This window comes from Hypanus sabinus, chromosome 4 (genome assembly GCF_030144855.1).
Source record: "Hypanus sabinus isolate sHypSab1 chromosome 4, sHypSab1.hap1, whole genome shotgun sequence".
Lineage (NCBI taxonomy): Eukaryota > Metazoa > Chordata > Chondrichthyes > Myliobatiformes > Dasyatidae > Hypanus > Hypanus sabinus.
This window is the reverse complement of record NC_082709.1, coordinates 147,103,253-147,115,277: the sequence shown is the minus strand read 5'-3', so window position 1 is coordinate 147,115,277 and position 12,025 is coordinate 147,103,253. Positions and strand designations below refer to the sequence as shown.

At 39.4% G+C, this 12,025-nt stretch overlaps 1 protein-coding gene across 6 annotated transcripts in view; it reads left to right on the top strand.

Annotated features, from left to right (window-relative positions):
• nme7 (NME/NM23 family member 7) overlaps window positions 1–12,025 on the top strand; it is a 161,149-nt gene that overhangs the window by 57,562 nt on the left and 91,562 nt on the right. For 5 of the 6 annotated variants that reach the window (XM_059968312.1, XM_059968315.1, XM_059968316.1 and 2 more), the window contains exons 3-5: window positions 2,821–2,987; window positions 6,744–6,854; window positions 9,797–9,998. In XM_059968312.1, coding sequence (XP_059824295.1) covers window positions 2,821–2,987; window positions 6,744–6,854; window positions 9,797–9,998 — 480 coding nt within the window. Of the gene's footprint in view, window positions 1–2,820; window positions 3,007–6,743; window positions 6,855–9,796; window positions 9,999–12,025 lie in introns of all 6 variants that reach the window. The other variant, XM_059968318.1, reaches the window with a different exon arrangement.

Here is a 12,025-nt window from a genome sequence, read left to right as displayed (position 1 = left end):
TATGGATATTCATTTTCTTTGCCCTTAAAACCAATATTGGATTTAGAGCAACCTGTTGTAATGCTGTTGGTATTCACAGAAGGAGTAAGGTGCTTAAAATAATCTGCTAAAAGGATGGAACCTTTAATCACTCTTTAATCTGCTGGAAAATAGGATAATACAAATAGACTTTGAAATTGGATTTTCATCATAAATCACTCCAATGCAACATGGTCTCCAGCTGCAACAGCTATTGTTAACTATAATTTTCATTGGTTCTCATACTAAGTTGCAACAGCTTTCAGTTCATGCCATGTTTTTCAGTGGGAATATCTATTACTTTAAATATATTTATGAATTTATGGCCATAATACTATAATATTTGCTGTAACCAGCACATAATATCCAGCACATTTATCATTTGAATCAAGGCTATCTTCATGTTGGATTTCAATTATTTCCCAGCCTCCCCTGGTCCTTGCTGTTCATGTCATGCTTGGTGCCTCAATCATACTTTGCTGTCATATCAAATTATATGTTGTTGCAAACTACCTGCTCATCTTTGCAAGATCAGCAGACTGGTAGTTGTAAGGTACTGTGTTGCCACTGCTGTAAGCTATCATTGGGTGCCAATCCCACTTAACCTGTGCTCTTAGAATTATGCTTAACTACTAATTTATTGTTTCACTAATTTCTAGGAAAATTTGCTTCATATAGGCAAAGGAATTTCTCTCCTAGGCTCTTGGGCAATGGTGCTGACTTTGGTTAAAATAGTGCCATGTGAGGAAATCTGGAATACAAAAATATAAGGCGGTGGTGATTGTGCCAACAAGTGTACTGATTGCTTCAAGGTTAATTTTGACATCCTGGACTTAGGCATTTCTTGTCGTTTGTGGAATGAAGCAGGCAAAAAATGCTAACTGATATGAAATATTTAAAGCAATGTGTAGGCTTATGATAGCCAGTGTAGATCACCAGGGTGTCTAAAACTTTGACAATCCTCCATAAATGTGTGGTGGAGAGTATATTGACTAGCTACATCACAGCCTGGTATGGAAACACCAATGCCCTTGAAGGGAAAATCTTTCAAAATGTAATGGATATGACCCAGTCCATCATGCGTAAACCCTCACCACCATTGAGTACATCTACACGGAGTGTTGTCACAGGAAAGCAGCATCCATCGTCAGGGACCCCCATCACTCAGGTCATGCTCTCTTGCTGCTGTGCTCAGGAAGAAGGTACAAGAATCTCATGACTCTCACCACCAGGTTCAGGAACAGTTATTATCCTTGGGACCAAGGTCCAAAACACAGAACATACAGTCACAAAAATAATATTGGCACAAGTCTCTAATTGGCATGGCCTGAAGATTGATAGTGCTTGGGATGTTGTGTGGGAGCCACATATCTGTAAGAACAAGTACACAAAAGTTCTTCAACTTGCGCTGGGTCAGTGGAAGCTGAAAGCAAACCAGCTTGTCTTCCAGTGAGTGAACACTGGAGAGCAGCACCAACAGGAGAGCCAGCCTGCAGGGGCCAGGCCCCAACCATCTGGATTTCAGAGCCCACAGAGCATCTGTTCTCTCCCACACCACCACTGGCACTTCCTCCCTGGGTGGCTGTAACAGGTAACACCATGGCACGAAGGCCTGATGTGTGCAACAACTGAGGCCCCACAGCTTCCCTGCCATCAGTCTTTAACAATGAGCTGGGCTTGCAGTATTTTCCATTACCAATATCCAATAGAGCCTTGCTATCAGAAGAAAAGTGTTTAAGATGCACATTTTCACCTTTTGTTGGACCCAGAGGGGCCACTGCAACCAAGTATTGCATCCATCGTTATTTCTTCTCCATTCACTCATCATCAACATTTCTACAGTTAGCAGTGTTTCGACATTCGGGTACCTGGGCATTATTAGTTCACAGGACCTCCTCTCGGAGAACCATAACTCATTCTTTAACAAAAGGGTTTAGCAAAAGATGTACTTCTGGCACCTGTTGGTAACATTCTGTCTTCCCCAGACCATACTGGTGCAATTCTACAATGCCATCCTGGAGAGCATCCTCATATCAGCTATAACTGTCTGGTTTGGTGCAGCATCCTCTCACAATTTATGAAAATTACAGTGAACTGTCAGGTCAACAGAAAAGGTCATTGGCTAAAGTCTACCACCGCTGCAGTACTTGTATGTGTCTAGGACCAAGAAGTGGGCAGGAAAAATAATTGTGGATGCTAAAAGTCCTGCAAAGGCCTCCTTCTGGAAAGCACTATAATGTTTTTACACTATCTTAGAAGATTCTTCCCCAGGCAGTTAATCTGATCAATCGTTCTAATTACATCCCCCCCTCCCCATTTATTACCTCTGTCACTACACTGAACCGTACACACGTTAAACCACTTTTTTGCTATTTAAATTGTAAGTACACATTGATATTAATGTATTATGCACATTTTATTCTATATCTGTACTTTAACTTCTAACTTTAGTTTTTATATAATTCTTTATAATTGTTGAATACAGCTTTTTGTTACATTCACACCCTGACCAACGCACCACAACAAATTCCTAATACATGTAAATGTACAGTACATGGCAAATAAAATTGGTCCTTAATCCTCCATTTTCGATTTTTTTTTAAAGAATGCCACATAATTTAAGGGTGTTAAGGATGATCTGATGTAGATCTCTTCATTTTAATTCATCTCAAACTTATTTTATCCTCCCTTCCCATTAACATAAATTCTTCAATTGAAGATGTGTGCAATTTCATATAAGTTTCTGCTTTAGCTTTTAGATTTTCTTTTATGATTAATGATGCTGCTTTTGACATTTTGCAGTTTGACATTAAAAACCATCGTACCTTTCTGAAACGAACTAAATATGATGAATTACGTTCAGAAGACTTGTTTGTTGGAAGCATAATTACTGTATACGCTCGTCAGCTGCGACTGGTAGACTATGGGGACCAATATACAGCACGCAGACTGGGAAGTAAGAAGCAAAAGTAAGAAGTTAATTTCTAAGTATGTTTACAGATCTAGTTAATTACTGACAAGAATTAGCCCTAGTAATGTGATGCAGTATTTTTTGATTTGCCATTTTGAATTTTAAGCTGAGTGCTTAATTGCTGTCATAAATGTTGTAAATATTTGAATTATTTCTTTGTATTCTGTTTAACTGATGTTAGATCCTAGGTTGTAGGTGATGCATTGCATATAACCAGATTGATGCTAGTACTCTGACTGGTATTTTCCAGTAAATTGAAGATGTTTTAGTGCCCAGTATGCCTGACTATGGCAGTTGTGAAATATCCACCACATGTTTACTGATTCCTGCAGCAATTTCAATACTACTCCCTCCCACCCTCCCTTCTTTAAGGATTCCATTCCATTCTCCCAGTTCCTTTTGTGTCTGGTATATCCAGTCCAATGAAAAGACTGTATACATACACTCAGTGGCCACTGTATTAGGTACACCTGTACATCGGCTTGTTAATTCAAATATCTAATCAGCCAATCATGTGGCAGCAATTCAATGCCTCAAAGCATGCAAGCAGGGTCAAGAGGTTCAGTTGTTCAGTCCAAACATTAGAATGGGGAAGAAATGTGATCTAAATGACTTTGACAGTGAAATGATTGTTGGTAACAGACAGGGTGATTTGAGTATCTCAGAAACTGCTGGTCTCCTGGGATTTTCATGCAGAATAGTTCCTAGATTTTACAGAGAATGATGGGAAAAACGAAAAACATCTAGTGAGAGACAGTTCTATGAGCAAAAATGCCTTAACAATCAGCAAAGTGAGAGGAGAATGGCCAGGTTGATTGAAGCTGAGAATAAGGCAACAGTACTCAAATAACTGGAGGCCCCATGTGCCACGTAGGCACTAAGGGGTCAGACGACGACGACGACTCAAATAACCATGTGTTACAACGGTGGTGTGCAGAAGAGCATCTCTAAAGGCACAACATGTTGAATCTTGAAGTAGATGGGCTACAGCAGTGGAAGACCACAAGTATACACTAAGTGACCACCTCATTAGAAACAGGAGGCACCTAATAATCGGCCACTGTGTGTATTTGCCAACATGGCTTTCTGAGCTGTGGCTTCCCTCTCTGCCACATCTGACTACATGCCACCTATATTCTGCATTTCTGTTCTCCCACCCTCTTTCCACCAGTTTCTGTAAACAATGGATTATCCTTTGCAATTTCCATCACCAGGCTTGTCTTCCCCTCCCTTCTTCTTTCAGCATTCTGAAGGGATTTTTCCATTTGACTCCCTGGTCCTTTTTTTTTCACTTCAAACATTCTCCTTATCAAAGCATTCTCTCATATAACCCAAGATACATCATCTGTTATTTGTGCTGTTTTACCTTATCTCATCGTCCATGTGTTCAAGCAGTCTTTCCAGGTGAAGCACTGATTCGGTTACATTTCTATCCAATTCTATCGCATTTGGTGCTCACAATATGGCCTCCCGTACACTGGAGAAAGCAAATGCAGATTGAGTAACTACCTTGTGCAGCACCTGTCTTCGGTTCTAAGGGCTGGCCCTAAGCTGCTGGTTGCCCTCCCACCCCCGTCCTCCTCCATCCGTCTGTGAATCTCTACACTGTTGTTACGTGGTTCATCGTAAGCTTATCTTTTGTCAGGATATTTTGTAGCCTTCTAGACTTGTTATCTAATTGTATAATTTCAGGTAACTCATTTATTCTGCCCGGTCCTGCAGTGGGTCTTTGATCTGTGATATTTGTTCAATTTTTATTTGTTTGGAGCACAGCCTAACTTTCCTACAGTTGTCATTTCATAGCTGTTGCATTCTGCTGTTCATGTTTCTTTTCTCTCACTCTCACTCACAACCAGATGCCTTCAGCAGCTTATCCTAGCAAAACGCTGTCCTTGCCATATCACAACTACTCCTTTTTGTTCTATTTCCTTTCCCTACCACCTCCTTATAAATTAAAGCTAACTTGTTTTCATTCCATTTGTGCCAGTGTACACTTACCCTGAATCATTTATTCTGTTTCTCTTTCTGTAGAAGCTGCTTAATGATTTGTGCTTCCAGCATTTCATGTTTTTAACTTTAGATTTTCAGCATCTGCAATTTTTTCATTGCTAGTTCTGAAATGCCCCCTTTGAAGGCAGGTGCCTGCTGTGTGATTTATCAGAATTGGGTTTAAAATCACTGGCATATATCATGAAATTTGTTGTTTTTCAGCAGCAGTATAGTGCAATACATAAAAAATTATAAATTACAATAACAGATAGATATATATACACACTTAATTTAAGTCAAAGTGAGGCAGTTTTCATGGGTTGCTCATTATCCATTTAGGAATCTGATGGTGGAGGGGAAGAAGCTGTTCCTAAAACATTGAGTGTGTACCTTCAGATAGTAGTAATAAGAAGAGAGCATGTCCTGAGTGATGGGGGTCCTGAATGATGCATGACGCCTTTCTGAGGCATCACCTTTTGATTAGCTCAGTATGTTGGTGAGACAGTACTTTTTATTGCTATAAATTAATTGTTGGAGTCAGACCGATAACAGGCTCGTATTCAGTTATTTTCAATTGCACCCTCTCCATTGTAACTAGAGAGCTGTCAAGCATTGTGTCCTTCAGTATTCTTCAGCTATCCACATTGTAAACCTGAGTACTGCTTTTGTTATGTTGTTAGAAATTTTATTGGCAGTAAGCTCATAAATATCTTCTTCATTTCAATAGCTTGGATTGAACAACATACCCAGCCAAACTGAAATGCAATTAGTATTCACTAACAGAACCCAGCATCATCATTCCTCTAAAGTATATGTTCTAATAATTCTGTTATGATAAAGGTAATAAATTTGTGATGAGTGTTGTATGGCAATAAATACAGTAACTACTAAACGGAAGCCTCCCAAGTATTAGTACATCACCAGCAGTTTTCCTGTGCTTTTGCTGGTATATTGAAACCTTCGAAGAAGGAAATGATTACACAAATTTGTCTTATCCAGGAATTTGCCGTCAATTCGGGATTTGTATGTTTTGTAATTTGGAGGAGACTCGTTACATCTGTTAGCAATAGGAGAAAAATTCTTGTTTTTGAATGAGGCTAAGGGTGCTATCCTGATACTAATCCAGAGTATAGTAATTTCATTGCTTGTGATCTGCTAGTATCATTTTAGGAATGGGGAGTAGCCTGAAAGAATAATTCTAACTAACACCTATCCCTTCCAATCCATCAGACCTAATCCCCTTCAGGGTACTCGTGCTGGTTATCCACTTTCCTTGATCTATTCTCGACGTAATTTCCTTTCTTAACATATTTTCTCCTCCCTTTTCTTCTTTTCCCTAATGTTCCATTGGTTTCTGGTTTTATACAGTATATATAGTAATTCAAGAAAAAATGTGAATAAAGACTAATGCTAGCTATTAAACATGTGGTGTTAACTTTGTAGCAAGAAAGAATAGTTTATAATTTCTAACAGTACATTTCCAATAGACTTTAATTTCTGTATTTATCAGTTCACCAAGAATATTGTTGCCTTTTAAGTAGCAGTTGTTTATTTTGACTTCTACTGAACTTTGTTCCCATCAAATTGAAACATAGGACATAAGTTTGTGATTATCAATTTTCTGTTACCACTAGTACCAGTGCTGTAACAGTTGGAACTTTAGTAATTATTCAGTTGGAATATCTTGTTATTTACCGTGACTAGAATTCAAAATGTTTTGTTCAAGGTATTGAATAACTTCTTAATCCTGTTTGTCTCTTTTCAGGACACTGGGTGTAATAAAGCCAACTACTGATGCTAAACTAGGAAAATTGATTGACCACATCTACAGTTCAGGATTGGTAATAACCAGAGCAAAAATGATTAACTTAACTGCGTAAGTCATCAGTTCTGATTTAAATGGATTTTGTTTTGCACTATTTTGATCTGTTGAATTTTCAAAATGTCTTTTACAATATAGTGTCACTGCATTAAGAGCGTCATGTTCCTATTTGTTTAAAAATAAAGTTGTACTTTGTGGCATTATTGTACTTCTGGAGTCACTATAGCATATAAACAGGTCATCTGATAACTTGACTGTCTACAACAGTCCAGCCTGTAAACACATGTCAACCACTATAGACCATCCTCAGGTATTACAAACAACAACTCATTACTATTGCCTGTTTTCTGTCTCCTAGCCAATTTGAAAGCTTGATTTCAGCTGTCCTTAGTCCCATGTCTTCATTTAACTAGACTATGTATACCTCTTAAAAACGACTATACACATCAGCTTTAGTATCTTATTCAGCTTCTGATTTATTTTAATTGAAACATCCCTTGCTATATCTCCAGCTCTATCATCTGCAAACTATATTTATATAGCCCCTTTAGCCCTGTTCACTGTGACATCAAAAAATACCTGAAAGCAGTTGCTATTTACTTGTTAAGTAAACAGGTGCATTTTAATTTTATCATTTAAAAAGATTATAACACTAACCTGTGTTGTTTTTTTTCTTAAAGACCAAATCTGTTTAGATATTTGGTCTACCATTAGAGAGCCATAGAGCAATACAGCATGGATACAGGCCCTTCAGCCCAATGAGTCATTGCTAACTGCCCAGCTGCCCCGCTTGGTGGTGCATTAATATCAGTGCTGGACTCCGGAGCGAAGGTTCCTGAGTTCAAACCCAAGATGGGTTGAGCATCAAGCTAGCAACTCGGCCGTATAAAAACAAGAATAGCTTGCTACAGAAGCAACGTCATGACGATGCCCCAGTAACTCGACTGCCGAGTTAAAGGCTATTCTTCTTCTTAATTACCCAGCTAGTCCCAATGTCCTCCTTTGGCCCACATCCTTCCAAGCCCTGACCCTCCACGCACCTATCTAAGTGCTTCTTATTGTATATGCCTCAACCTCTTTCTCTGGCAACTCAGTCTTTATACTCTTCACCCTCTGCATGGAAAAAGTTGCCACTCAAGTCCCTTTTAAATCTTTACCCCTCACCTTAGACCTGTGCCCTTTAGTTTTAGTCTTCTTTAGCCTGGAAAAAAGACTTACCATCTATGTTATCTATGCCTCTCATAATTTTAACCATTTCTGTAAGATTGCCTCATTCTCTTCGGTCTCAAGGAATAAAGAACTATTCTGGCCAGTGTCCAACTCAGATCTTCTTGTCCTGGCAACATCCTTACAAATATTTATTGTACCCTTTCTAGTTTCCCATAACAGTGACCAAAACTGTACACAGTCCTCAGTGTGCTTGTACAGTTGCAACATAACACCCCAACCAATGAAGGCCAGTGTGGACAAGTGCCCCTTTCACCAACCTGCAAGGCATTGACGCTGCTTTCAATGAGCTATGCACATGTATTCTTTGGTTCCTTTGTTTCGTTACTCTCCCTAATGCCCTACTGCTCATAGTATAAGTCTTGCTTTGATTTTCCAAAATGTATCGCCTCACACTTACCTGTGCTAAACTCTATTTGCCAGTCCTCAGGCCATTTCCCTAACTGATTAAGATCCCCGTGTAATCCAAGATAACCACCTTTACTATCAACAACACCTCTCAATTTTGTGTCATCCATAAACTTACTGATGCCTCGCGCATTTTTATCCAAGTCATTTATATAAACAACATATAACAAGGGTCCCAAAACTGACCTCTGCCACAATCACTAAGTTATTGGCTTCCATTTCAAGAAACATGGTTAGTAAGATTGTAGACAACACCAAAATCTGAGGTATGGAGGACAGTGAAGATAAACCAAGATTGCAACAGGATCTAGATAAATTGGGGAAGTGGGCCAACAAATGGCAGATGGAATTCAAGTCAGACGAGTGTGAGGTGTTGTATTTTGAGAAGTTGAATTAGTATAGGGTTTGTACAGTGAAGGGTAGGGCTGTGGGAGTGCTACAGAACATTCAGACCCAGAAATATAGGTACACTGTTGAAACTGATGACACAGGTGGTGAAGAAGGCCTCTGGTATATCTGCCTTAATCACTCAGTTGGGATGTTATGTTACATATGCACAAGTCAATGGTGAGACCACAGTGCAGTTCTAGACACTGACCAATAGAAAGTATGTCAAGGGTGCGGCAAAGATACACAAGACTTGTTACCAGGACCAGAGGGCCTGAGATACAAGAGACTAAATGGGTTGTGTCTGTAGTTCCCTGCAGGATATGAGGCTGTAGAACCTTACAGAAATCAGTAAGTAGAACTAAACTTAATACAATGTTTTGGGATATACATTCCAGCATTAATACAAATGACTTTTAAAATCTTCTTTCTTAATCTTGTGTTGCTGCTGTCTTAATAGCTAGATCAAACAAAATGTCATTTGAACTCTGTGATCACTCTGCGTAGGTACTGTGTAAATTCCCGTTATTTGATATTGAATGGAAGGATTCATTTTGCCAATCATAACAATATCTGAAAGTTGGGTATAACCACAATAATCTTTCTGGACACCAGATGTTTTCTGGTCTATCACTAATTCAAACAGAAGGAAAACAGCTGGGAAAGAAATAAATTAATTGTAAGAGCTAATATTCTGTGAATTTTGTTGCTGGAATGCATGACTGTGACTGAGCAAAACTGTTATGCTGTTTTATATTCATTGTGTTTTATTTCAGCCTAATTTGTTTCCACAATTTGTTGTAACATAAAACTGAATGTACGTGTTTAATTCATTAACATGAGTTTAGTCAAACCAAAATTTTCAGGAAATAAAACTGCACAGTGTCCCCTTCTAAGTATGTTTGTGCTAAAGGTTTAAAGAACCAAATCTGTGCCTGATTGCAGAATAATGAGATATCCTTGTTCTATTTCAGTGATCTCCTTCAGTATTTAAGCTGTGGTCCTGCAGTTGCACTGGAAATTTTGGGAGATGAGGCAGTATCTGCTTGGAAGAAGTTAATTGAATCTGGAGATACAAACAAAGCACAAAGTGAAACTAGTGTGCGAGCACTTTATGGAGATGTTGATATCTGGAATAATGCTTATGGCTCTGAATGTGCCACAACTGCAGCTCGAGTAAGTTTTTGTGTGAGGTGGAAGGAAAGGTTGAAAGAAAATGGTATTATCATGGATCTTTTTTCCTTGCTAAATTATTTAATGGTGTAGTTAATGTGTTTGCAGGTAACCTAGTGAAATTTTAAGCAACACATACAACAAGCTGGAGGAACTCAGCAAGTCGGACAGCATCCGTGGAAACAAGCAGTCAGTATTTCGGGCCGAAACCCTTCCTTAGTCCTGAAGAAGGGTCTTGGCCTGAAACATTGACTGCTCGTTTCCACGGATGCTGTCTGACCTGCTGAGCTCCTCCAGCTTGTTGCACATGTTGCTTCGATCACAGCACCTGCAGTGCACTTTGTGCTGGTGAAATTTGACTTTTTTTTCTCCTAAGGATATTTACTTACTGCATAGTACTTTATGCTCAGACATGCATTTGTCCATTAATTCCATGTTAACAAATGCTGGTTCCATTATTTAATAATTCTATTTGCGTTTTAACTTTATCATATAATATGGTGGTGTAGTGGTTAGCACAACACTTTACAGTACAGGAGATTCAGGTTTAATTCCTGTTGTTGCCTGTAAGGAGTTTGTACGATCTCTCCATGACTGGATTTTCTCTGGGTGCTCCAGTTTCCTCCCACAGTCCAAAGACATACCGGTTGGTAGGTTAATTGTTCATTGCAAAGTCTCTCGCGATTCGGCTAGGACAGGGGTCAGCAACCTTTACCACTGAAAGAGCCACTTGGACCCGTTTCCCACAGAAAAGAAAACACTGGGAGCCGCAAAACCCGTTTGACATTTAAAATGAAATAACACTGCATACAACGTTTTGTTTTGCCTTTATGCTATGTATAAACAAACTATAATGTGTTGCATTTATGAAATTGATGAACTCCTGCAGAGAAAACGAAATTACATTTCTGCATGCAACAAAAACATTTTGAACTCCGAAAAAAAGACGTTGGGTTGAAGGTTACTTTTAAGTAAAATACTCAACGTCTATTTGAGTCCTTCTTGTATTTATGAAAAACGCCAATCTTAAATTTGCCGCCAGCAGCAAACCAAAAATAACCTCAGCCAGCTGTCAACCTGAAAAATAAAAGGACTATTTCACTGAACAATGAAAACATATGAATATACGTAAAATAATACGCAATTAAAATATTTATCATACTTGTTCAGGTTGACTCACACCTGACAATGCAGTCGTATTCAGTAGGGATGGATCGATGCTTAGGGGAGTGACCGGGAAGGATAATGTGTTTTTTTCCTCTCTGAACTCACAGAAGCGTTTCCCAAACGATGTTTGCATTGCGATGATTGCAGAATGTAAATACTCCGAATTTATCATGTCGTGACCTTGTTTGAACTCTCTCAAATTGGGGAAGTGAGACAATGTGCCTTTCTGTAAATCTCTGGCAAGCAACGTCAACTTGCGCTCGAATGCCAAAACATCCTCCAACATGTGCAGGGCTGTACGTCCTTACCCCGTTGAAGAGCTGTGTTCAGCGTGTTCAGGTGCGCTGTCATGTCTACCATGAAGTGTAGCTTTTCCAGCCACTCTGGCTGTTCCAGCTCAGGAAAGCTGAGCCCTTTGCTGCCCAGGGAAGTTTTCACTTCTTCCAGACGCGCGACAAAGCGTTTCAGCACCTCCCCTCTGGACAGCCAGCGATAAAAACACGTTGTAGCGGTTGCTACACGCAGTCAGTAAACTGCAGTCAAAGATAGCTTTATTCGAACTAAACAGCCTTGCTTTTAAGCCTCCCTCAACCCGCCCCCCATGGGCGCGGATGCTGCAAAAGACACGTACTCACAAACCTCCGTAGGCTATCTCCCTTAGCCTGAACGCTGGCTAATTGTGAGCCGGTTCGGATGTGTCAGGAAATGGGTCGCCACAACGTCTTATTTAGATTGTACAAGATCACCATAATCTTCAAATTTAGATTTACATTTCAAAAACTAACAAACTAACATAAAATACATTTTAATTAAATACTGACCATGTAGCGGTGTGCTACACGCAGCGCTAAAATTACGACACG